This window comes from Oryzias latipes, chromosome 3 (assembly GCF_002234675.1).
Source record: "Oryzias latipes chromosome 3, ASM223467v1".
Lineage (NCBI taxonomy): Eukaryota > Metazoa > Chordata > Actinopteri > Beloniformes > Adrianichthyidae > Oryzias > Oryzias latipes.
Window position 1 is genome coordinate 33,368,505 of NC_019861.2, and position 26,291 is coordinate 33,394,795.

Below are 26,291 nucleotides of genomic sequence, written 5' to 3' on the forward strand. Positions count from 1 at the left end.
TTTTAATATTTAGCAGTTTTTATCCAAAATCCCCAAACCTGTGTCATTTTCTAGGACATAGTTTCTGCAGGGCGACAGGAGTTCATTAGAACTTCACCTCTGAGGTGTGGGTAGGTCTCTTGGTGGACCCCACTTCCTGTCACCCATCTGTTTACACGCAGTCCCTCTAGCTTACAGTATTTCGCGTCCCCAACTTAACATTTCAGGCACACCAAAAATGGCCCTTCGTCGCTCCCTACGGTCCTTGGGCCAGAACCTCCTTAACGTCTCAAGAACCTGGTTTAAAACTCGCGGAGGTCTTTCCAAGCATTAGCCCAGAGACTGGAAAAAAGCTTCTAAAGACATTTTTATTTAGATAAGCTTTTAGTTGATTTGACAAAAACCTGCCCTGTAATTGTTTTGAGTTGTTTCAGGGTTTTACTTATTTTCTTTTAATTAATTAATACATTTTAGGCATTTTAGTTGTTCATTGTTAAGTACTTTGTGAATTTCTCTGTTAAGAGTGCTACCTGATTGCAGATGCGGTTACTGTAAAGGTTAAAACGCGGTTTCTTTTATTTATTTTTTTTACCTATAATCAAGATTAAAAATCCTGCAGAACTGATGCCTTCACAAGGTTTCAGTAATCTTTCCTTCTTTTATTATTGGAGCTTCTGTCACGCAGTTTGAAGGAGCAGCCTTCCTCACATTTTACAAACCATCTCACTAATGCAAATGCGGTTTTAAAAGAAAGACTCCCAGCATCTTTGCGCTATCCTAACACTTTTGAATAAATAAGGAAAGAGAAGCAAACCTATGAAAACCCCCAACTTTTCATTCCACACCTGTCTGACCTGCAGACCTCCAGCTGTGCCCATCTTTCCATCTTTCTGCATGAAATGTTTCAGTTTAGCAGAGTTTTGACTTTTTTTGGGTTTTTTTTTTACTCTGAAACTCTGTTCTGAGTTTACCTGGCATGTAACTGACACACCTGAGTGAAAGCAAATTCTGAGGGAGTGAGACGAACAAAGAGAAGGAAAAGCAATGATGGAGAGAAAGAAAAGCAGAGAAGTATGAATATATATGAAGAAACAGCGAAGGATAAATAAACAGTCGGTGAATAAATTGTTTAGACAAGGACGGAAAGAGCAGAAGGTGGTAGATGGAGAGCAAAGGAAGGAACGGAGCAAGAATATGAAAGGTAGAATGAAAAGAGAGGAGGAAGAGATAAAGGTTAAAAAAAAGGAATCTGAAGTGTAAACAACTAAATGAAAACATGAATAATAGAGGAAAGAAAACAGGTCTAAGCAGAAAGAGTAACGATTTTTCCAGGACAAAAGATGGAACATTTGAACAAACAGCACAGAATGACGTGATCATTTAAGAACGGAGGAAGTGGCAAAAACAGACAAAATGGTGGAATTAAGGAGCAAAGACAAAGAGAGGCTGTTAAGGAGGAAAGAACAGAGAGGAAAAGCTCTCAGAGGTGCTCCCTGTCTTCTGTCACAACTCAGTGCTCATAATTTGGGGGGAAAAGTCAAATGAAGCAGAGCTGAATTTCATTTCTGTTCTGCAGGGACTCACGGTGACGTTCAAATGGATTTTCACTCTGTCGGCTTTTGCATTGCTGTAACTGGTGAGCTCCTGCTGGAAGCTGCTGCCAGGCTGTCCCGCAGAAGAACTGTTCCCACTGTGACCCGTTTTAAAATGGCTTTTAGCGGCTTTTTCCCTCCCCTCTTCATCTGTTGTGCTTTCATGCTCTCTGGTTTTTGGGTCGGAGGAAAGATTGTGCTGCTTCTCCTGTAATCTTCTTTATCCTACCTTCCTATTTCATCGTTTTACTTCAGAAATCCATTTCTGTACCTTTTGTATGCACATTTATTGAAAAAAAAATCTTTTAAAAAAATAGGGATTTAAGATTTTACCCATTTTTATAGGATTTGGATTGTGCTGGGACAAAAACGTAGGAATTTAACCCGTAACCAGGAGGGTCTTTGAGGCTGCAGATGCTCTGCACAAATGGTAAAAGGGGCTGAGAAAAACTGTGTTTTGTTTGTCTATTTTTCTTTTGCCAATAATGCAGTATTTATGCACATTTCGTTTACTTTTACGCTTTTTTCTGGTTTTGTCTCGTTGTGGGAAATGGCGCCCCCAAATGAGCCACTGCTTGAACTGCATGCTTTTTCAAGACTTAGATTTTACTGTGAAACCAAACCAACTCAAGATGAAGAAATTATCTGCCATTCTAGATACTTTTTTAGCTTTAAATCCATATTTCAGATACTTTTTGTCAGTTTTTATGCCAAAGGTGTGTTTCTGTAAATGTTTTTTCTTTTTAATAACATCAATTTTTTAAACTTGTTCTGTTCAGCAGCTGAGTAAACAGATAAGAGGTGAAGGCCTCTTGTGTCGGACAGATATTACTGTTACAATAGGAGGTTTTGAAGATTCTCACAGGAAGTGCATATTTGTATAAACTCCTTCTGTTTTAAAGGCTAAACTTTATATTATGTTTGCATACATTTCCATCTTTTCATTGAACAACGTCCATAACTGTGTCTGTCTTTTTCCTAGTTCAAATTAACGAGCTGATAGAAAAAAAAAAGATAAATGAGAGCATTGTGTGTTGGTTATACACTTTTTAGACTTTTTAATCTCTTTGCAACTTTTTTATTCTAAGTATATAGTTTTACAATCTTTCAGTTTTTTGAATCTCCAATATGCTTCTGCATTTGTGAACTATTACTCCTGGACTGCAAGGACCAGATAATTTTTGCAGTTTTTCTTTCTTATTGCCGCTTCGAGCCAAATTTTCACCCCGCCTCATACTCAAAAATTTACCAAAATTTGCACACACCCCACAACCCACCACCCAAAAAATGAAAAGAAAAAAAAAAACAAAAAGACATCAAGGCAGGAGACACCGTCGAAAAAACGATTGAGGCCAAAATCTTTTATGGAGTTAAAAAATATGCTATTTCAAAGTCAATAAAGGAAGCAAAAATCTACGTGTCAGGGATACTTAAAGGAAACTTCCATCAATATGGGATCTACTGCAGGCCATGTTGTGGCAAAGTGTGAAATTAGGGGATTTTCCCACAATATGGTAAAAGAAAACATTTGTGTGAGCGAAATTCAAAACATCAGGTTAAGTCAACAATCACAACCAAAATCTTATTGACCTTTGACCCTGGGAAGAGGCTGCCACCTGTACCAGCTACAACTTCAAATTCCTTCCTAGCTGTTGCTTTATAACAACTCCAGCATCATTGGGAAGCTACTGGGGGGAAAAAGTTTGCAAATGAAGTCAGTAGATTTTGAACAGCAGTCGTGTGGCGAACTCGCAAAAGTGGCTAAAAGTGTTGCTCGCACATTTTTACCAGAACATTGTGAAAATTGAATCCACGAATTCTTGGCTTAACCTAAACGAACCGCTATGATACCCAAAATAATAGGAATAAGGGCGTGGTTCACAGAAAATCTTTGTTTCCATTTGACCAAAAGATACATTTATACCAATTTTGCCAATTTATACCAACCCTCATTCCAAGGAGACTCGAAATAAAATGGTTACTATGGAGATGCAACCAACAGAAAAGCTGCCATTTTGGGTGGAAAAATAGAAGAAGTGATTTTTTCATGATTTTGTCTTGTGCAAGTCTGACTAGGGTTGCAGGGGCAGCAGGTGAGAGTGAGGGGTATCTAGTAGCCGGTAAGGGTAGTTCAAAGGGTGTAGCAGGAACAGGTAACACCTTCGGGCCATATGACGCCGCTCATTGATTACATTTATATTTGCTCTTCATCATCTCAACTTTTGTCACCTCTTGCCTTCCATGCATTCCATGCGTTTGTAGAGACACATCACTCATATTTAAGGAGACTTAAAGAAACAGGAATTTCATTTTAGTTTGGTCACCTAGCAAGAGTTAGCCGGCAAATCCTTGATCTTCATCTCCTTCACTCTTTTTTTTCCCGTTTTGGTTCTTCTCAGGTAGATTGATGGAAATGAGGAGGTTGGAGAAAACAATCCCTCATTTTTCCGCCTGTGTGCTGCTGGCTGACTCCTAGCATCTGTACATGCCTGGGTTTGTGTCCATGTGTTTGCATGGACACTCACACACACAGACAGTGAGATGAAAGGCTGCTGTTGTGTGACTCACGAGCTGCTGCCTGAACACTCTGTGCAGAAGTCTGATGGTGATCGGCGCTGCTTGCAGTTCATGGACACGCATGCAGACGTGAATGGAAGCGCTGAAAAGAGATAGATGAAAGGAGTGCTCTTTAGTGTTCACAACGCAGCCAGCATCAGGAGGCGCAAAAATCAGTAGCAGATGAAAATAGAAACCTAACCTGCAATAAAGTAAAGTAAATTATTTATAAACCTACTTTTAAGGCCGTGTCACACAGCCACGACATACATTTTGTACGTTTTTTGGTCTTTGGTGATACATGTGTGATATGCGAAATTCAAAAGGGTTTCTTGCGTTCATCATTCGTCGATGTGCACACCTGTGTTTCACCTGATGGATCTTTACGTGAATCCGTGTTTTAGTTGTTCCAAAGTTTTGGTCAGTTGAGAATTATGCAGTTTATGCATATTTTATGGAGCTTACACGCACTTATTATCTAAATCATACGCAATTGTGTGTCATTTTTGCTAGATGCAAAAGCAAATTTGTGGCTTTCCGTGAGCGTTCTACGTATGTCTAACTGACTTTTCACACGTAACCGATGTATAACTTTAATGTCGCATATACAGCGTGCATATATCACGCTCAAATTGCGTAATTTACCGGCGGCGACCTTTGGACCAGATTTGGCTTTTACGTTGACTTGCGTGATTTATTCGTACTTCTTCCGTGGATTTACCGTGGTTCATTTGTAAATATCTGTACAAATTTCAAAGAAAGACCGCAACTTTTCACATTTTCTACACATATATTCACATATGACAAATTGCCATCCGAGCAATGTGTGCAAAATGTACGTGGTGGCTGCGTGACACGGCCTTTAGGAAAAAATAATCTCCTGTTTCTGACAATTTCTACACAAAATCCCTGAAATATACTAATTATGACTTGGTTATTGGATTTACAACCAACAAAAGAACCTGCACGCCACTCAGGCCTAGTTTTTTATTTCAGTTCCTTCAATAATCCCCTGGAGAATCTCAAAAAGGGGAAAGGAGCGTATGCCTGGCACAAACCATTAGTAAACCTGGCCTGAGCTGTCTTCCTGTATAATAGATGTAGCACAGTTGAGATCTAAAAAGTAATGCTTTCTCCAAGCTTCACCTAAGTCTGGATTATTAAAAATAATTGCACTCTGTAGTTAAAGTGTCATTGTGTTGAATTAAACTGATTATTGGTTATAAATTATTTGGAAGATTTTAGCTTTTTAATACGAAACTGAGGAGGAAATCTTTTTTTATATTATTTTCCATTCTTTTCTCCAAGCGTCTCCACATCATCATCATCATCAGTCTTGAATTTTTTTTTTTTATTTGAAACTTCTGATGTTTTGTCATACAAGGAAGAGTGAACCAAGTTTTTATTGCAGGGTTCTTGTCTACAAAAAGACCTGCAGGAAACCGCCGCAGTCACATCGATACGCAGTCATTCCTTCAAACCTATAATAACAGCAATAATAATCATAATTAAAGCTGCAAGTAGCGTTGAAATACTCGACTACAACACTTAATGCCTGTTTCTAATGTGTCAGGCTAATGGTTGCATCCATAACATTTGACTTTCTGTCCACCTATATCACATAGTATTTTATAAAAAACAAGGGAAAAAAACACTTTTCTCCCATTAAAATCTAAAATATAAAAAGTTTTCTGTCATACATAGATAAAAACTGTATTCTGTTTGGGGCTATGACACATGTTTAGGTTGCTTCTGTAAAAGATTCAGCTCAAGACGACTTGGTCATTCGAGAGCTGACCTTTGGGAAGAGATTGACCTTTGTGCCCTCTAGAAATACCTTTTTCTATACAAGAATGTAAAGGGATGAGCTTATATGAAACATTACATTTAATACATGATGTTTTTTTCTGTTAAAGTAAACTTTCACCTTTTGTCTAGCTGGTGTTTATACTTGTCACACCCACATTATTCTTAACATTATATCACTAATGGACGTGTTCGCTGTAATAAATGGAGAATAAGTATTAAAAAATGGAATGTCTTTGTTCATAACGATAAATCAATTTATGATCCTGCAACCTCGTGTTTTTTGTTTTTTTTTATTCCATATGAGCGATAATAAAAGCCTTGCAGTAACTATTTCAGTAACTATTGCTAACCTAGTTAAAGGGTCATCGGTTGCTTAAGCTGTCAAAGGTACAAAGCTTCAAGCCTCTAGAGAAAGTTGACAGAAGTCCAAGGACATAAAACGAGTGAGTTTCTGCTGTAGTGTCTCACTTTGACTCAGGGTGGCGCCCTCTCCGTCGTTGGGCTTTTGCATAGACGTAATGTCTTCGCTTTCACAACTTGCTTGGTTGGGAGATGATCATTTCTACGTCCACATTTTAAAAAATATGGCTGCTTGGGTTAATTTGTGATAAAAATACTTCATAAATAAAGCATATGCCAATTTCGTCTGTGCCAAGAAATTGAAGAACAGGGACCCTGTAAAGCCATGGGCATGACCTTTGCCCTCATTGCACAGGCTTAGGGCCATAATGATGGATGTAAAAACTACATGTCAGTGTATGTTGAGCAGATTTCTGTTGCAGAACGGGGCCGCATGCCGGTCCTCGTGTTCACCTCCCTCTGCTCTCTGATTCACAGGGTCCCATAGAGAATGATGTTGTGATCCACGTCTCCCTGATTGCTGAGAGCCAGAGGTAAGTGTGTGTGTGTGTGTGCACATGTGTGTTGTTGTGTCGCACACCATAAAAAGAGGTGATTTTCTGCTCCTCTCTCTGCTTCAGCTCTCTCAGCCCTGTAATTGTGGTTATCTCAGCCTGACCTCTGCATTCTCTGTCTGCCCACTGGGGCCTTTCAGTTAGCATGCATGCTTTTATAGCGGGTGGGGTGGGGGGAAAGGGGGGGGGGGTAGGTGTTAAAGGGAAGTTTGTCGACCTGTAACTTTCACACAATCTGCTGGTTATGTCCTCGTTAGGATTCCTGCTTCATCCTCTTCATCTTCCTTCTGTTTTTACTTTTGACACCACCGCAGCAAAAATCGCTAACAAATATAAGAAAAAAACTAAAAAATTTATAAATCTAGAGTGGAAATTACCTGTTTCCAGCTCTGTGATAGGATAAAGGATTATCCTTCTGCATTTAGTGGAAAAATGGCAGCTGAAGGTTTTGACTCAGTTGGATGATTTAAAAAGACTTTCAGCTACAGAATGTGTAGAAACCTACGTTTGTAACGTATTTCTAAAAACTGTCATCCATGTAGGATTTTTCATGGTACTCTGTTTACATTGTTTAAATCAATGGATATTTTGAGTCATTAAGCTTAATTTTAATATCTTGTTTACAACCCTGTCATTTAGCAAAAAAAAAAAATTAGTTAATTATATAATATTTTAATTGCAGCGTTTCAATTCTTTTTTTTTAATTATTTGTCATTACATCTAAAGCAGTCATGGATGTTGTTAATGAAATGACAAAACGCAGAATGGGAGTTGAGCAAATCCACATCCAATCTTTTTACTCGCCACATCATCCCTAAACCTTTTGCTTTAGGAAAGTTAAAAATGTCCGCAGCATTTGGAAATGAACTTCCTGTCACCTTTTACTGCTTGTCTGCATTGTTGTTGGACATCCTAAGAAGCCTTCATGGTGCAGAAAATCTCTACAGATGTTCTGGAAACCTTTCAGAAGATCATGTAAACACTGAGCAGATGCTGGTCTAACTAGAAGAAGCTGCATATCCAGAAGGGAATGCAGGGTTGAATGCTATATTGCTGAATGAAAATTAAAATTAAAGGGTAATAATTGGCAAAAATAAATAAATGATCAAAGTTGACTATAAATAAAGTGAAAATAGCACAATAACAAAAAAATATTTTTGTGACAAATGTCAGAGCCGTGTATCGAACCAGCGAACTTCTGCACCAAGGATCCACCGTGTATTTCAATGAAGGCAAAAATCCTGGAATATTTTGAAAGTTCAAGGATTTAAAGGACAAAAAGTCATAGGTGGAATAAGCTGAAAGAGTTGAACATTTTAATTGTTGAATGATTAAAATAGCGGAAAAATTGTTGAAGGAGTTTAAGTGGCAAAAAATGACACCCAGCAGGCAATATGAGGACAAATCCCAAATCTGCCCCCAAATTTATGACCTTAAAAAGATATTGTCCACAGATTTAAATAGTCTTCAAGACATTATCTAGATTGTCTGTCCAATTGATACCACTCCTGGTGTGATCTTAGTATCTCTGCTGTTGTGCTACAATTAACATTTTCTGCTGCATTCTTGACTGATTCTTAAGATTTGTAGAAAATACAGAGAAATTCCAGACCAGATCTTTGATTTTCATAAGCATCCCAGGAATTTGCTGCAACGTTCAATACAAATCACTCAGATGTCTGCAGGAATTTGACCTTTTCTCACTTTGCTCCATTAATTTAAAAAAATCGGTCGCCAAATTAGAATTCGTTTTACAATTCTGTTTCTATCCCAACAGACGAGCTTGATTGTCAGAGACCGAAAACTTGAATCAAGAACATATTTAGACTGAATGCAATGTGACGGCTCTCGCATTATATCATTCCACTATGTTGACCTTCCATCTGCTCAATGCTGTGTGTCCAAAGTGTGGCAGCAGGATGAACATAACCTTCATGTGGACTCGTCATCTTCTCTTTGTTTGTAGACTTCAAGTCTTTTTGAACACCTACGGCATTCAAACCCAAACGCCTCAGCAGGTGGAGCCAATCCAGATCTGGCCCCAGAAGGAACTGGTCAAGGTAACCAAACAAACTCAACATTTCGTAGGAATTCTCTGACATGCAAATGGGTTTCACCAGTGTTTGATGGGAACTCCACCAAGGGCAGACATTTCTTTGTGTATGATCAACTGCAGTAACCTGTTGCTTGATGTTTCTGAAGCCTTACTCCCAACTGCTCTTATGATACGGATACGGGCAAACCTGTATGCGGCACACAGGTGGCCCTGCAACAAAATATCAATCAGTCCGTCAGCTCAATGTGCTTTACAATTAAAAACAGACAACAAAAATAAAACCAAACCACCCCTTTTCCCCAATGTATACAGGCACAAAGATATGATTCCTAACCTTAAAAGAGACGTACGGCTTGGCTCGGCTTTGAGGAAACAATATACTGACAATCTTTTATACTGGGAGCGGCTCAGCCACAGAACATCACCACAGCGCCCTCCCACGCCGGACAGCAACAGGGCCCACTCCACAGCCGTGAGGCTGTGATGTTGGACTGTAGCCGCCCCAGCAAGGGCGAGCACCGCTGCCACAACCCCAGACCAAGCTGGCAAGCCCTGGTACAAAAAATCATAGACGGCTCGATGAAGCTGTAGACCAAAAATGATTGTGCACATTTCATTCTACTGGCATGCTGTGGGCAACAGGTCATAGCGAACACGTGTACAACATGTAAGGGTAAAGTAGGTGAGATGCAGACATGTTGTACAGATTTTTCATTTCTTCAGCCCCCTTAAATCCTGCAAATTGCACAATAGACCCATTAGTGTCGTTCATGTAATAAGTGTGTGCTTTTGTGTGCACTCTTAGATATTAGGAAGGTAGACATCAGTGTTGTTTTTGTGGACATCCTACGTGGCTTTATGTGTCACCTGCACACCACATGAGTGCAGCGTTCACACACTAAAGTAAAGAGACACTTCTCACAGCTTACTAACGACCAGAGTGCGGCATAAAGAGCACTGTACATCACCGTCAGGCCTTACAACTACTTCTCGATACACTTACCACGGCAATGGTACGTTCCATTTTCGTGGCGTCTCTTCAGGTGGCCGTATGAGCCTTAAGGGGCCACATCTGTGCTTTGCTTAAGATTTGGCCGATCCACGCTAGGACGATCCACGGGCCGGTCAACTCAAAAACCCACAGAAAGTTGTCCCCCAGCAGCATAGCCATTATACGGTTTCAGCTCCTCTTCTATAAATATTATTCTAATCTATATATTGACCAAGATAATTTATAGGTTATGAATATCATTACGTGTCGTGGATGGACGAAAAACGATAAGACAAAAATACTGAAACATTTAGAATATCTTCAATTATAGTATCACTACAGCATGAATACCCATTTTAAGTTGCCCAAATTTCATAAAATTACTACAATCTCCTTGAAGTTACACTTTAGTCGATTACATTACATTTTAAAAAATCCTCTTGCAAAGTACACAGTCACTTTACTTCTTTACCCCAGTGTGGAATCACTTTTATGAACGTAAGGGGCCACGTCAATAAAAACATTAAATGTCATTACATCTATCAATATCCACTCAGACTGTGGTTCAGTCAGTCCATTTGCTTATCAGAGCAGCGTGTCTTTCCCTCAAACTGCCTCTTGATTGTCTCATCAGTCACTGTGGGGCTGCACGCAGGTGGAGGTGACTGATTAGCTGAAGAGTGATTGCTCACATTAAGTGATCAGCATAATTCCAGGGGATCTAGTGGTTTTAAAAAAAAGGGAATTAAGAAGGGAAAAGTTAAACAAATAAAGATCTTAGAATTGCTTGAAAGGATGTCGATTGAGTGGAAATGGAAACCTCTTGCTAATGAGGCATTCGTATGGTCATCAGTGTGATGCAGCGTTGCCTCACGTCCATCATGGCTGTCAAATCCACGTCCCGCCTGTGGAAAACGTCCTTCATTGTTTGAAGTTTTGCATCTCAGTGTCGTCTTCTCCTCAGCCTGTTATTTATCTGTCATAGTTGTAACATGGCAGCTCTTCTCCACACCTCCTCCCATAAGCATCCATTTTGCTGTCATTTCTTCCCTTTGAGCTCCTTTTTTTCTGCTTCCTGTTTCCCGTCTGATGGTCCGTCCCATTTGCCTCTGTAACCCCGAAACTCCCCTCTCGGCGTGCATCCTGCCCAGCCCCCTTAACGTCTAATACACCAAACATCTCAATGCTTCACGTCCATCACCTGCCTCTGCGCTGTCATACCTGTCCGTCTCCCCCTCTGCCTCCCTCAGCCATATGCCGCTCAGTCTCCCACATGGAAATTCAATTGTGAGTCAGAGCGAGCGCCATGCTGAATATTTATGATGAAGCTTAGACATCTTCCTTCTCCACAAAATTTGTTTATCGCGGGGTTAGCACCACCGCCTCAATGCTGCAGGCTGTATCTGCCTAACTCACCTGTTCTGAAATTGACAGCCGCCCTCTGATAATGGGGGAAACATCAATTACCCGTGTTATCTTGCTTCGAGGCCTACCAGCTTTTTATTTTTTTAAACAGTCATCCTTTTTAACCCATAAAAATATGTTTAATAGAAGAGAGGATGTTTCTTCTACAGGCAATGCTGATTGGACGATTAATGCTCTTAAACATACAAATGTATATCATTTATTTTGATTTATTCTGCTATTTCATTTCATTTATTTTCACAGAAAAAATCTGTCCTTTTCTCAAAGCGAATGTGTACGGGTCAAACTGACCCAGACACCAGAAATGGTGTTTATAATTTAATGATTGTCTGTGTTATTGCTGTGAGTTCTCTTTCTGAAGAGGGTCTTGCATTTTGCCTGCCGTCCACAGTTGATTTTTTTTCTTAATCTGTGTTGCCTGGATAATTAAAGGTTAAATAAAGTGAAACACATAAATGTTTCTATGATTAATATAATTAATAAACTCTACTAAATGATCAAAGAGGTGTCTTGTAATGTCCCCCAGTAGTAGTAAGGTGACACAACAGCATCTTATTTATAAATGGGATTTTATTTTGAAGGGACATTTTTTCTTAAAATAAGGGGTATGCTGGAAAAAAAAGACCAAAAGGTTAAGAAACTAATCATGTCATAGAAAAGGAATCCCAATGAGATTACAGAGAGATGTAAAAAATATGTGGATGATAATTATTGTGTTAAAGTATATTAGTAATTTAAGATGAGGTTTAAAACTAAGCAGGTGACATAAGGCATGGTAACAGAAAGCCAACACAGGAGGAAGGCTCATTTACTGTACAAAACATCCACGACAAGATGTAAACCAGTCAGATACATTTACTAATTGGATCATTTGGCAGTCTGATTTTTTTTTTGATGTTTTCTCTGGTTCACGAGTGGCTTGACGCGAACAATGCAACCACTGAAAGCCTCGTCTAGCATTCGTTTGTGGCTCAGTCCTCTCCTCGTGACCATCTTCTCAAGGATGCAGCTATCCCTGATGCTGGAGCACCTCTTTTGTCTCTTCTTCCACTTCAGGTGCTGTTTTCCAGGCGAACAAGCAGCTTGTTTTAGCATTGACCTTCTGGAACTTTCCCTCCTCGTGAAGGGTGTAGACGTGTCACTTCTTGACCCAGACGAAGGCTCCTGAAACCAATGCAGGTGTTTCGAGCTCATTGACTGAGCAGATGTTTAGAGGGAGGAGCAATAGCTCCCATTTGACTAAACCTCCCATCCTGAGGGAGAGGCAGAACTTAGCCCCCTCATGAAAGAGGCTACCCCCAGCTGATGACTACAGGTGGAGGAGTGTTGAGACATGAAGACTCATCCTTTGACACTCCTTTCTCCTCGGTACAACAGAGCCAACAAGCTGCACACCTTGATCCATATTTTGCCCTCATGCAACACCTTTTTCCTATACTTTTACAATTTGATTACAACGCACGGTGGCACGGTTAGCGCTCTCGCCTCACAGCAAGAAGGCATTCAAGTCCCGGCTGGAGGACCTTTCTGTGTGGAGTTTGCATGTTCTACCCGTGCATGCGAGGGACTCCGGCTTCCTCCCACCATCCAAAAACACAAGTGAATTGGTTACTCTAAATTGTCCATAGGTGTGACTGTGAGTGTGCATGAACGTCTGATTTGTTGCCCTGCGACAGGCTGACCAGAATGACCCCTGCCCTCACCCACCAGTGACCGGGATAGGCTGTGACCCCGGATGGGACACAGGGCCTTACATTCCCGATCTATTCTACTTGATGTAGCCAACAAGGTCACGTCACCAGCAGAGAGGGTCTGAGGACAGCCCTGCTGTTGCGGCAGAGCTCTTTAACTCTTTAGCGACCTTGTTCCTGTTACAGGGTTGCATGGGAGTACATCCCATGAGAGGTCAACAGTATCCTCTCCACTCTACAGCATTTTGGAAAACCACAGTTTTACCACACTGAAGAGCTTTAAAACTAATTTCGTAAAACCTCTCGTTTGGTGCGACAGCTTTTTACCGATGCCCCTACCAAGCTGTCTGCCAAATGCTAACTGATGCCTCTATCCTCTGAGGTTAGTTTGGGTTTTGATGTAATTTCCCTGACAGTGTCAGTATAAAAGGTGAGATTGAGCTTTTACATTGATGATCAGTTGACTTTTAAAGAGCTTTGATGGTACAATTCCATTTGAACGCAACTTTAAAACAGTCTAAATCCTTATTCTTCCACCATTAGCTTGAATTGAATGCACTATTTGACAGATATGGATGTAAAATACAAGCTAAAATAGAATCGAATAGTGTTCTTGTTTATAGCAACTTTGAAAAATGTGTGTGTTTGTTTTTTTATTTAATGAAAAAATAAATGTTCATAAACAGTTTCTCAGTAAAAAGTATTTTCTCGACTCCTTTCTCATGAAGGGTCAAAAACAGCTTTGAATGTGATTTTCTATTATTATTTTTGCTACCTGTCAGAGCCGCTCCGTGGGCTTTGGTCAGTAGAAATGTGGGGGGGATGAAAGGTTGCTTTCATGGGCTTCTGGCTGGTTCATTCATTGTTATTCTGCACACAGAAAGGATTGATGCAAAGGTCCTTCCAGCCCTCCTCCAGCTTCACTCTGAAGACAGTTCATCACAAAGTCGCCCACTTCTTAATTGGGGATTTTAGATAACTGATCATCATCTGTGTCAAAAACCTCATTTGTTTTGTTCGTGTCTTAGTTTCTGCTGTAACGTTGAGCTGTTGTGGTCCCTCGAAGCTGTGGAGAGGTGCTCGTCTGTAGCAGAGCTCCCTCCTTTGGCTGCTCTGTGTATTGCACTTTGTAATGAAAGAATAGAGGACATAAAAAAACAGTTTTTTCATGCTACTTTTTAACCACATTTAGACTTTTTAGGTTTTTCTCAAAGAAAACACTTCTTTGCATAAAACTATTTATTCTATTAATTTGCATACTTCTGATTCTTCAGGTTTGATTGTTTTCAACCACGGGCTATGCAGCTAGGAAGAGTCAGTGGTTTGACTTGCACAAACAGCAGAGATCTGCTTTAGGGATGAAGAGGATGGTCTTACAGTAAGAACAAAACAGATAAAATAAAGAAAAAAAGTGTTACTGATGGTAAACACCAATAAGTGTGGATTCCTTAGTTTAAATAGAAAATAAGTATAAAATACAGACATAATAACCATTATTATTGATATTTTTGGTATATTCTATGTCATTCGTCTGATTTGTATACTGTAGGTAAAATCTACTTGAAGCTTAGGGATTGAAGCTTTTGTAGTTTACTCTAGGGGGAAGTTGAAAAGGAAAAAGAAAGCGCTGAAGTGTGAAGGTGAACGTTTCCAGGCTTCTTGGAAACTGAACGATCTGGTTCTTCAGCGTGTCTCAGATAAACTCTCAAGCAAAGATGGAGCAAAGACAGATTATGTCCTGAACAAAGTGCCAGTCCATCGCATACGGAAAAAAATATGCTAATTAGCTGTTTGTTTGTTGTTTTGCAAGAATAATATCTCCAAGGAGTCGCAATTGAATTTCTGAATTGACAGTATTTTCTAAATGTTTTCACACTTTCGCTGGAAGTGAGTTGAAACTGGTTTGATATGCAACATGAAATCTCAAAAGCATTTTTTTTTATTGTTAGCATCAAGACCTTGAGGACGCTGGAGCTTTTTAGGCTTCAGTTTCAGGCCAGTAACATTAAACCTTCAGCACTGCAATTGATCTTAGCTTAGCTTTATGATGTTGAAGTGGCTGCATGATCTTTGTCAGCACCTGTCAATAGGAAGTTAGCTTTTCTGCTCAAATACTGAAGCTAAACATCCATTTAAACTTTTTTTTAAATGGACTCCTCTTTATCTGGTATATGAACGCATTAACTCTTGACTAAAAAATATAATAAAAATACAAAGCATCTGAAGCTTTTCATTAAGGAAAGTTTACATACTGCAAAAAGTTACCGCTTAAAGACTCATTCTAAATAATTGTGTTCTTTGTGTTCTTGTGGCATTTTTCTAACGATGGAGGACATACGTAAAGAAATTTCAGCTTCAGATTTAGTTTCTTCACTCAAATCGTTGTGAATCAGGAGCAGACAGAAAAATGCCATTTGACAAAAACTATATTTGTTACGAAGAAGATACGCTGGGAGGTCCACAAGCTCAGCCTTGCGGGGAGGAGATGGGCGGGCGGGCGGGGTCGCACCTCGCCAACAGTCCCGCCCATAACCCAGAAGTGAATTTCTAATGAACTCCTGCTGCTCTGCAGAAACTGTCATAGAATACAACACTGGTTTTTTTTGTTTTTTTTCTATCTTTGCCATAAACGGCATAATCGTTTAAAGTTTAAAAGATGATCAGAGTGGGATTTAAATGAGCAACCTTTCAGGCAGACCACTCTAGGGGAGTACACGGTTACTCCCCTAGGGCGGTTCAGTTAATCAGCTCACCTGTTCAGCGTCCTATTTAAGTCCAGGTGTGTAGTTGTTCATTCTCTTCCTTTACTGCGAGCGCTGCGTTCGTCCCCCCCCCCAGCTTCCACCTGTGAGCTCCGCTATTACCCAAAAGTTTTATGGAAATCTTATCTCATGGAATTCTACGGAGCATTATGCCAAACGAAAAGAATGTGAATGCCAAAACTAAAATGTAAAAATAAATATTTTTACTGCATGAGTTGTCTGACTGAAATTAAAGATATTGAAAAAGTTTGAGCAAGTTAATAGAGAAAGGAAAAAGTAATCCAAAAGCCAGTGAAATCTACCTTTTTTTACCTGTTTGCATGGAAGAGCAGTTTTACCAATGTATTTATTTAAGTACTTACTCTACAAGCAGGAACACAATATTCTTCATGTAAAAGTATCAGAGTTTGTGGTGTTTCTTATGTATTGTTGTGATGATTGTGGGGTGTTTTTTGGCCTCTGCAGCGTTTTTTTGCTCCCGGGCGATACTTTGATCATTGCTGCGTCTCCTGTCTTTACGCAGAGCGAGTGTCAGTCGCTGCTTCAGCCGTATGGATGAGATTTCATTGTGAGAGGTGACAGCTCACGACAGACGGGCAGTGACCGTTGTAAAAATGAAATGCGTCGTTTGACATTTCACATCAATCCGGCTTAAGCAACAGGGGCTCGCAGGGGAAAAAAATAAATAAATAGCCCACTGTTTTCTCTGAAAGCCCATCTGGATGATGTGATGTTTACTAAGCAGGTGTTTGGTTGGTTTTTTGCTTCTTTCTGCAGGCGTACCGCTTCCTCGCCGTCAACAAAAAGCTGGGGCTGAGTGGGCGTCCAGAGAGGCCGGTGGGATGCATCGGGACCTGCAAGGTATTTGAGTTTCTAAACATCCGCCCACGTACGTGCACCGCCAGATTAAAAATACATACTGTAGTCTCTGCTAGAACAGGCCATAAGTGAGGACAAACACAACCCCCAACAAATCAATGTTCCATGGAATTCTCAGAAACAGAAATAGTCAGTTGCTGTGCTTTTCCTCCTCCTCCTCCTCCTCCTCAGACCAGCCGTTCGCATCAAACACATGTTGCGTTTATTGCAGGAGTTGATTGTGTGAAGTCTGACATCGTGACATTTGCTGTGTGCTACTGTAACATCAGAAGGTCACGGCAAAGCCAAGCAGGTTGAGCCGCAGCAGCGAATGAATCCTGGCTCCCAACACACTGCTGAGACAATATTTTAATGGAACATTTATGGGGAAGACGGCGTTCTGCCAGGGGACATTATCGTCATCAGTTCAGCCGCAGAGTGCACGTCCTTTATACGGTGTGTTTGTGAGGGTGTGAGAAGTGTTGGGGAGTTGGCTCCTGAGCTCCCTTTCCATCCCAAAGATGGATGGATCGTTTTATTTGCTGCCCACAATAATGTATTCTTAGCTATTTGTGAGCCATCTGTCGTCTAATGCAGGGATTTGCGTTTTTCTCCCCTCTAGATTTATCGCATCCTCGGGAAGACGGTTGTCTGCTACCCAATAGTGTTTGATCTAAGTGACTTTTACCTTTCCCAAGATGTCATGCTGCTGATTGATGATATTAAGGTGAGTGGAGGTAACAGAGCTGTGTTTTAGGATAAAACTCAGATAAATAGCACATATATGTTCTGGACGTTGGTCTCTAAGCGTCTGTATTAAAAGAAAACACATGCTTTTTAAAGCTTTATGTAAATTCAACATTTCCAGTTCTCAAAATATTGAATAATTTTTGTGACATTTCAATTCGATTTCCTTAAAATTGTTACATCATCAAATTTAAAAAAAACATGACCTGCATTAAACATTGCAGAGAACATTACACACTTTTAAGCACTGGTTTTCTTGCTTGTCTTAAACTTTTTCATTTTTGCACAGTTATTTAGCTTATGTTTAGATTTCTTCAGGCTTTATTTCGGTGTTTTTTTTTTTTTTTACATCTATCTTGATTATAGAGCAATCTGCAGAGTTAAATTCAGCAATTAAGGTATTTTTAGGTGGATTTTAATTTTTTTTAATCAAATTCTTGTTATTCTTTAGTTAAAACCCTTCCTGCAGTTTCTGTATTATTCTTTTTTTTCAGCTAGTTTAACATTGGCAAAGGATAAAAAGCCCTTTTACTGTAATTTCAATGCACATCAATTTTAAAAAGCGTTTTTTAGATTAAAAATAAATGTGCTTTTATTTGTTGTTTTTTTGTCTTACATATTTTAGTTAAGTTTGCATTTTTAACATGATCATGAATTTCAAAGTTTAGCAGGTAGTTAAAGATGTTTAGCTTAGTTTAAAACTTTTACTCTTCTGTTGATGCTGATGATGCATTTCCATTCATTTAACCATTTGACCTCAAATTTAAATAACTTCATTTTAATAAACCCACTCAATTCTCTTTTTTTCCATTATTTTTTGCAAACCCCATTTTTTTAAACTGATCTTAGACTTTTAAATGGATTCATTATTGTATTCTTGTTAAGATAAAACATTTTTCATGTGTTTAATCAAAATTTTATCAATGAAATGAATTAATTGTTCTGTATGTTTAGCCTCTTTTCAGCTGTTTTGAACGTTTCTGTGCGATTTAAACGCAAGGTTTTGAGCAGAGTTCAGCATCATGTAGATATTTTTATTTAACTTCATTCATCAGCTTATCGGTGACCCCTTTTTTTTTTTAAAAACAAAACAAACTTTTACATATTTTGAGTGTCCAAACCAACTGATGGGGTTTTACTTTGTGTTTTTGGTGATTCTGATAAAAGTTAAAATCCCAACACCTTCACCGTTCCAACCAAATGTCAAAGAGATAAGAGATAAACGGATGAAACAGAAATTGTGTGACTGCGACCTTGAACAGAGGTCCCTGTGCTCTCCTGATGTCTCCCTTCCTTTTAAGCCAACCCCCTAACACAGTTTGACATCTTGTGTGCAGAACGCCTTGCAGTTCATCAAGCAGTGCTGGAAGATGCAGGGACGGCCCCTCTTCCTGGTCCTCATCCGCGAGGATAATATCAAGTAATCTTCTCACATTCATTGGATGTTACTGTTTGCTTCCCTCCCAAACTAGTGTCAAAGTCGTCCATCTTCTCTGTAAACACCCGTCTCTGGGTCTCACGCCAGCTTTTCCGTCTTCTCTTCTGTCTCTTTCTTCCAGTGCGTCCCATTAATCTTTATGACATAAAGGTGCTACTGTATTTACTTGCTGATTGGGTGATAATGTTTCTCATTTGTATCACTATAGCGTGGCCGGTGGGCTCATTACAGCCATATTGACCATTACCCAGGGAGCCGTGTGTTAAATGTGTTACAAACAGCATCTGGAAGGAAGCACTGAGATCCAAGCGGCTCAATAGTCATTAGTCTGCCACTGATCAGCACCTCAGTGTGTGACAGCAGACTACCCGCCCATCAGCTCTGCTCATGTGTTAATACCATTGACTGTATACGAGAACTGGACTGGGTGACGCAAACAGGAAGTACCTGCTGGTTCCAAGAAGCCAAAATCCCAGAGACATCTATAGAGAAACAAACAGCTGTTGCTCAGTCATTCTATTGGTCAGAGTAACCATTCTTGCTCTGATTTTTATTTTATTTTTACATGCCCTCGCTACCTATTTTTGATCATATTTTGATTTTCTGTATTGCAAGTTATTCAAGTTATAAACTGACCAATCAGATGCCTCGATAAACGTACGTGGTCTAGCGTCAAACGTTTGAAACGTTTGATTGACAGATTCTGCCTCAGACCAACCTGGACCAATCATTGCGTGCTGACGTTGTCTGGCTCCAACCTTTGACTATCTGAGAACTGGACCAAGTGAGTGGGATGTCACCCACGGTTTGCTTCTAACTCAGTTAATTAAGGTGCCATTTTTTTTCTGTGGAGCAGTGGTTAGCGCTCCAGCTGGAATCTTTCTGTGTGGAGTTTGTACGTTCTCCCGGGGACTCCGGCTTCCTCCCAAAGTCCAAAAGCATGCTTCATAGGTTAACCAAGGACCTCTAAATTGTCCCTAGGTGTGAATGTGTGTGTGCACGGGTGCGTGATTGCGGCCCTGCACCAGACTGCCGAGACCCCTTAAGGGAAAAACGAGTTCTGAAAATGAATGGATGAATGAATGTATGGATGGATGGATGGATGTCACCATGTTGGAGCCAGATAAGTCAGTCAGCAGTGACTAGTCCGACTCAGTCTGAGTCAACATTTCTATGGCAAACCGCTCTCACCAATCAGGAGTGAGCTTTTTGGAAGTCCACACTCCAAGCGGTCTTGGGAGAATCTGCCCCACATCAAGCGTTTCGAACACTCAATGTGAGACCACATACTTTTATCGTGGCATCTGATTGGCCAGTTTATAGTTTGAATAACTTGTAATTTTAAAAAATGGTTAATCTGACCAATAGAATGACTGAGTAACAGATGTTCATTTCTCAATTGAAGTCTATGGGATTTCTGCTTCTTGGAACCAGCAGGTACATCCTGTTTGGGGTAGGGGTCACTCAGTCCAGTTCACATATACAGTCAATGGCTCCAACAAGGCAGTTTCCGTATTGTAAACAAATGGAATTGAATTCATTTCAATTCAATCCTCAATTTCAATTTGGTCAGACCTGGAAGTAAGCCATTTTTATGGGTGACATGACACTCACTCGCTCCAGGTCTCATATACAGTCAATGGTTAATGCACGTGTTTGGAAGTTGGGACGGTAACCACTGAAGATGGAGGAGAAAACCTGTCAAAACTCTGTCGTCTTCAGAGGGAGCCGCTTCAACCCAGTGCTGGACATGCTGGCCTCCTTCAGGAAAGGCTTCATCGGAGGGGTCAAAGTTCACGTGGACAGACTTCAGGTTTGTCATTGCAAATGTGTGTGGGAGTTCAGGAACTGCTTTGCTGTTGGGTTTTCCAACAGAATATTATTAATCCAAACACAAAATCCACTAAGATATAGTTTAATATCGTTATTTTTGTGTAAATTCCAAAATGACAAAAATATTTTAACCCAATAACTGTGAAAAATATGGAAAAATGAATAGAGGGTCAGAATTCAGACCATCTTTATGGTTGGACGTGTGCCGTTACTGCCTGTATGCATTAAAAGCTAAACAAAATGTTCTATATGAAGAAGTATGAGGAAACATCCTCCAAAACTTATTTAGCTTTTTAACTTTTTAAAACTTACTGTTTAGAGCTGCAAGTTTCCATAGTAACATTAGATGCATAAAGGTCCGCCTGACCACATCACTCTGACCCAGATCCCAGGAGAATCAACCTGATGTTGATACATGGAAGCATTTAGCTGCTTTCTCATACTTACAGGGGTTCAATTCTGAATTCTTTCCTCTTATGATCTTTTTTTTTTAGCTACAAAGTTTTGTTTGCATTCTCTCCACAGCTGACGCCTGTAGCCGACACCTCTCCTCTTCATCGTCTCATTGTGATGAAGAGCAGGATTGTACCTCTCTGCGCCTCAGATTTTTGTTTTTTTAGTTCACTTCAGTTGGAATTGCTAATATTCCATTTCAACAAAAATAGAAAAGGAAGGGCGCTGAGCTTTTTGAAATCTCCCACACATTTTATTGTTTTTTTGTTATGTTTGTTTTTTGCAGTATTAATGCTAAAGACAGGTTAGCTCTGGCTCAAAAGCGATAAGCTTGAAAGTTTCCCGTTTGGCTCTCATGTGAACCAGCAGAGATTTTTGTCTTTGAAACGTTGTTCATGTTTCTCCCGTCTTTAGACCCTGATATCTGGAGCTTTTGTGGAGCAGCTGGACTTTCTGCGTGTCAACGAGGCAGAGTGGGTTTCCTTCTGTTTCACGGTTTCAGTTTGAGGCAGAAGCTTTGTGAAATCATGTAGAAAAGTGTCTGTTTGCTGTATTTCTGCAAAGAATCCCGGAGTTTAAAAGCTTTGAGGAGCTGGAGCTGCCGAAGCACTCGAAGGTGAAGAGACAAACCAGCACGCCCAACGCCTCGGACCTGGAGCAGCAGCCGGAGATCACTGTGGAGGAGTGGCAGGACAAACCCACCCATGAGATCCTGCAGAAGTTTCATGTGAGTTTACTGGATGTCTTCTTCCCTTAAACCCAAACAATTTAGAACAATGTGAATTTTAGATGTCGAAGTGTCATCTTTGCACGGCGAGGATGACCACTCTGTTTAAACTTCACTCATTATGCCATAAAAAAAGCAGGAATGTTCTTTTTTTCTGTCATAGACAAACTTAAACTTTAATCTTACTTTAGCAAAATAAACACAAAATAATTTGCTCCTGTTTCAGTTTTCGGGGTATCTGTTGGTCTATGATCCATATGAAACTTTTTTTTTTGCCTCAGAGGGAATTCTTTTTGTTACACTTATGAAAACATTTCGGAAATTATAGATTTTCTAATTTGTTTTATTCATGAATCCATACAGAAACAGTTCCAAAACTGACTCTAATAACGTAAAAAAAAAACACCTGCTTAATCCAAAGTTGTCTTATTTTCAGTCTTGCATGGCATTAATCTTATTAGTACAGTTTCTCAATTGCAAAATTATCTAAGTTTAAGAAAGCAGTACTGGAATTATTTCTCAAAATAATAAATCTTGGAAAAATTGGCAATTCTTTTTTGCTTATTTAAAGAAAGGTGTTCAAATGTTTTCAAAGGAATATTTGGTTTATTTTCACCCGTCTCTTATGTTCCTGCACATGTTGCATCATGTAAGGGTTGTGCATTATGTGAAATTGACGCACGCCGTGGAAGCCTGAACCTGACTTGAAGCGCTTTAATTACGGTTATACCATGGTCCGGTTGAATACTCGATTCTGATTGGCTGCTGGGTATGCGTTAAAACCTGATAACCGCACGGTGAAAAAAGAAGTTCCGGTCGGCTAGCTTAAATGATTTGTATCACTGCGCCGGCTTCTGTAAAACAACCTTTTGCTTCATCATCTGGGCAAAAACAAGCGGTAAGCGATTAACTTTCCCTCTGAATTGATGATTTATTCAACCCATCGGGACGATCAGCATATATATATCGCCGAATCTTGACTGCAGCGGTGGTGCTGCACGACGCGGACTATATGTTACGTGATGCGGCGCATCGCTGTTTATGGGAAAAGTGATCCAAATCGGAAAAAAAAACAAGAATTAAGGACTAAAACCTGGTTAATATGTATTGCTTTTGTAAGTGACCATGGTATAAGCGGGTTAATGGCCTTCGAAGTGTGCGGTTACTACTTTTTAACGCACTTCGCGGAAGCAACCGTCCTCCGCTTCGCGTCGGACGGTTCAGGCTTCCACGGCGTGCGTTAAAAAGTAGTAACCGCACACTTCGTCGGCCATTAACCCTTACATAATGCACACTTCGAAGGCTATTATCCCACCTATACTATGGTTACTTACAAAGAAATACATTTTCAATCAGTTTTCAGGACTTTGATCTTGTTATTTGTTCGGTTTAGATGGCTCTTTTTCACAAAAGACGGACTATTTGTTACGTGGTGGTTGGCATGTTACCGTGACAATGTGCCGGCACCACCTCGACTGCAGCATGAAATGAAAGCGATACACATGCTGATCATCACGATGTGTTAAGGAAAGCATCAGTTCAAAGAGAAAGTTCACCTCACCGCTTTTTTTGTCCAGATGATGATTCAAAAGTTTGTTTTAAAGAAGCCAGCGTAGTAATATAGAACATTTGGGCTATGTGACCGGAACTACTTTTTTTAGGCGTCTGGTTATCACTGTGGTTTATGACTTTTTAACGCACACCTAGCAGCCAATCACCTTGACCATGGTATAACTACTGAGCGTGCAAACATTTAAGATCCCCTTATTTTTGGACTTGTAATATGTACGCACAAATCTTTAACTTACACCACTTTGGAACAAACTAATCCCTTTTCTTTGAGGATGCTTTTGTGAATTCTAAGGTAAAAAAGTCTGTATGTTTCTATTTGGCTCAGACTCCAGGCCTCAAGAGCCGGTGGCTTACATGTTTTCCAACTAGCTTGCCATTGAAGCTTCTTTTCGGCAAAACACGCCCTCGAGGCCTGGAGTTTGTCACCTCTGTTGAAAGGGATTCAAGGTTAACAAAGGGGGCATGTGTAAATGTGTTAAGGGTAATATTGTAATATTGAGTGCTTGTGCAGGACTGTGACTGCTTGGCCAGTCAGGCTCAGCTGGCCTGCATCCTCCTAAGGAGAGAAGGTGCGGACTTCCTCAGCAAGGATGGTGAGCACAGCCTGACCTACTAAAAGACACCTCTGCAGAACTCCCATAGTCCCAAAAGGAGCCGCCACTGTCTTTCTGCACTTCTTTGGCATCTGTGCGATCAATCTGAAAATGAAGTCTGAACACAATCATGTCTGTGGTTGCAGAGAACCTGATGGACGAGCTGGAGAGAATCTACAGAAGAGCTGGCAGCAGAAAGCTTTGGTCTGACGTTCCCACACTTGCACACCCAGACTAATCGCACACGTATAAGAGTTTTTCCCTCAGTTCCTCTGCTCATTAGCAGAGCTGTAATGAATGTACTCACACATGAATGTGTAAATCTGGCTGAACTGCAGGCTGGCAGTGCGCCGCTCTGCTGCCATTATCAAGAAGTACGCCAGCTCTATAGCTCCTCACATCACCACCATTCTGGTGCATGGGAAACAGGTAATACTCAGCAGGCAGACGCGGGACCTCACCTGCATGCGTATTTACAGTGAGCTGACTAGCTGCAGAGCTGTGTGAGGTTCATCCAAGCCTGAAAGTTCCCCACCTTTCGTTTGGCACAGGGTTTTCCAAAAGGAGCAGTGCTGAAGGTTCCTAAAGAAACACACTCAAAAACTATTTTAGAAGGTCAAGAAGACACAAATAGGACAGAAGTGCAGGATTTTGTGTTTGAATATAATTTTTCAGAAGTCCTAGTTAATGTTAAATTAACTAAAAAGACTCTAAAAGCTTATTTAGATTTTGTTTAAAGACCCACTCCGATAAAAAATGTGTTTTTGGTCTTTTCAACATGTTCTTGTGGCGTTTTTCTGATGATGGAGGACATTTGTAAAGAACATAAAAGGGCCTATATCATGCTACTCTTTTAGAGTTAGCCATATCCACATATATGATCATATAATACCTTTGACACACTAAAGAACCATTTTTAGATGGAGTATGAGTTATTTTCGCAGCTCATTTTCCCACCTGAAAGTAAGATGACTCGATCTCTGAGGCTCCGCCTTTTGCTCGTTATGGACACCGCCCATTCCATGACATCAACCTAGAAGCGGCCTCAGCTGCGTTTCGCCCACGAAATCAAACAACATCCGACCTTTTGCAAAGATGGATGTGTTTTATCGGCTGCTAGCTCCACAGAGAAAGTGGGTGTTTGTGTGTTGGGCTGGGGGCGGGCTGGCAGCGCAGACTGTTCTTGGAAGGGGCTGTTCTCTCTGGTCTATGTCACATAGACGATAATCAACAGATGATCGGAGTGGGTCTTTGAAGTAGTTTTCATGGCATTTCTTAGAACTTGCTCAATCTATTCTGCTTCTATTGAAATTGGTGAACTTTGTGTGCAAAATGTGGCCCAAAAGTACAATGAGGGGCATAAGTGCTTGATGTGGGACCCTCTTGCAACCTTCCTTCAGATAAGGTTCAAACTTCCTTTGGTGTTATTTTAAGCACAGAGCTAAAGGAAGAGCATCATGGACTCAGTTTGGTGGAGGAAGGATACTTCCTTCCAGCCAGGGGTGATGCTCATGCCCCAAAACCTTTTCTGGGAGAGGTCTCTGACCCTAACCTTCAAGAGCTCCTTCCCTGTCTTTTTTTTTTTTGAGCAAACAGCTGGATCAGGTGAGTCCAGTCTCAGGTTGACTGAACACACCTGATTCTGGTCAACAGTAGGAGTAGTGTTCCCACACAGAGGCTGGATCCTCACTGAAGCTCCCCTTCGTTCCCCCTCGCTCTAAGGCCGGCTGTGCTCTGCAAATTAAACAGACTTGCTGTGAACTTCTGATCATTACTCAAAGAAACTGACTGGTGTGTTTCCCGTTTGAGAAGTTCTGTATTTGTATGTACAAACACTCCACAACAGTAAAGGCGAGCATCTTTTTTCCCTTAAACATTGTTAAAATTCTATTTAGTTTGTGGTTTGCAGCTGGCCTCGTTTGTTTTATTTGCTCCCCTCTTTACTGGTCAAAACTGGAAGAGAAATTTGTTTACGCGGCAAGAAGCAAATACTGCGAGTCGGTTTGTTTTCTTGTTTGCTCAGATCAATACTCCATTCAATTTACTCTCTCGCTCACCCAACATGGGCCAGGAAGTGAAGCCTGAAATGGGTTTCCAGCAAAGGATCACGATTTGACAGCACAAACTCAAAATCTGAAGCCTTTGTATTTCAGCGGAATGACGACATGCATGCACGACGAGAAGAGGAGCGGTCTGCATTCAATAGGAGCTTCTCATGACCCCATTATTAGTACCCCCGTTATTTCATCTGCATTGATCCACCGCTGCTTTTACATCTGTGCGTGTTGTGGAGCT

The 26,291-nt window shown here is 40.5% G+C and overlaps 1 protein-coding gene across 3 annotated transcripts in view; it reads left to right on the plus strand.

The window, feature by feature from the left end:
- phkb (phosphorylase kinase regulatory subunit beta) overlaps positions 1-26,291 on the plus strand; it is a 108,746-nt gene that overhangs the window by 75,523 nt on the left and 6,932 nt on the right. For 2 of the 3 annotated variants that reach the window (XM_011494103.2, XM_011494100.3), the window contains 10 exons: positions 6,774-6,829; positions 8,817-8,910; positions 16,553-16,636; positions 17,256-17,360; positions 18,718-18,800; positions 20,541-20,631; positions 21,519-21,577; positions 21,669-21,831; positions 23,915-23,996; positions 24,143-24,200. In XM_011494103.2, the coding sequence (XP_011492405.1) occupies positions 6,774-6,829; positions 8,817-8,910; positions 16,553-16,636; positions 17,256-17,360; positions 18,718-18,800; positions 20,541-20,631; positions 21,519-21,577; positions 21,669-21,831; positions 23,915-23,996; positions 24,143-24,200 (875 nt within the window). Of the gene's footprint in view, positions 1-6,773; positions 6,830-8,816; positions 8,911-16,552; positions 16,637-17,255; positions 17,361-18,717; positions 18,801-20,540; positions 20,632-21,518; positions 21,578-21,668; positions 21,832-23,914; positions 23,997-24,142; positions 24,201-24,334; positions 24,426-26,291 lie in introns of all 3 variants that reach the window. The other variant, XM_020700795.2, reaches the window with a different exon arrangement.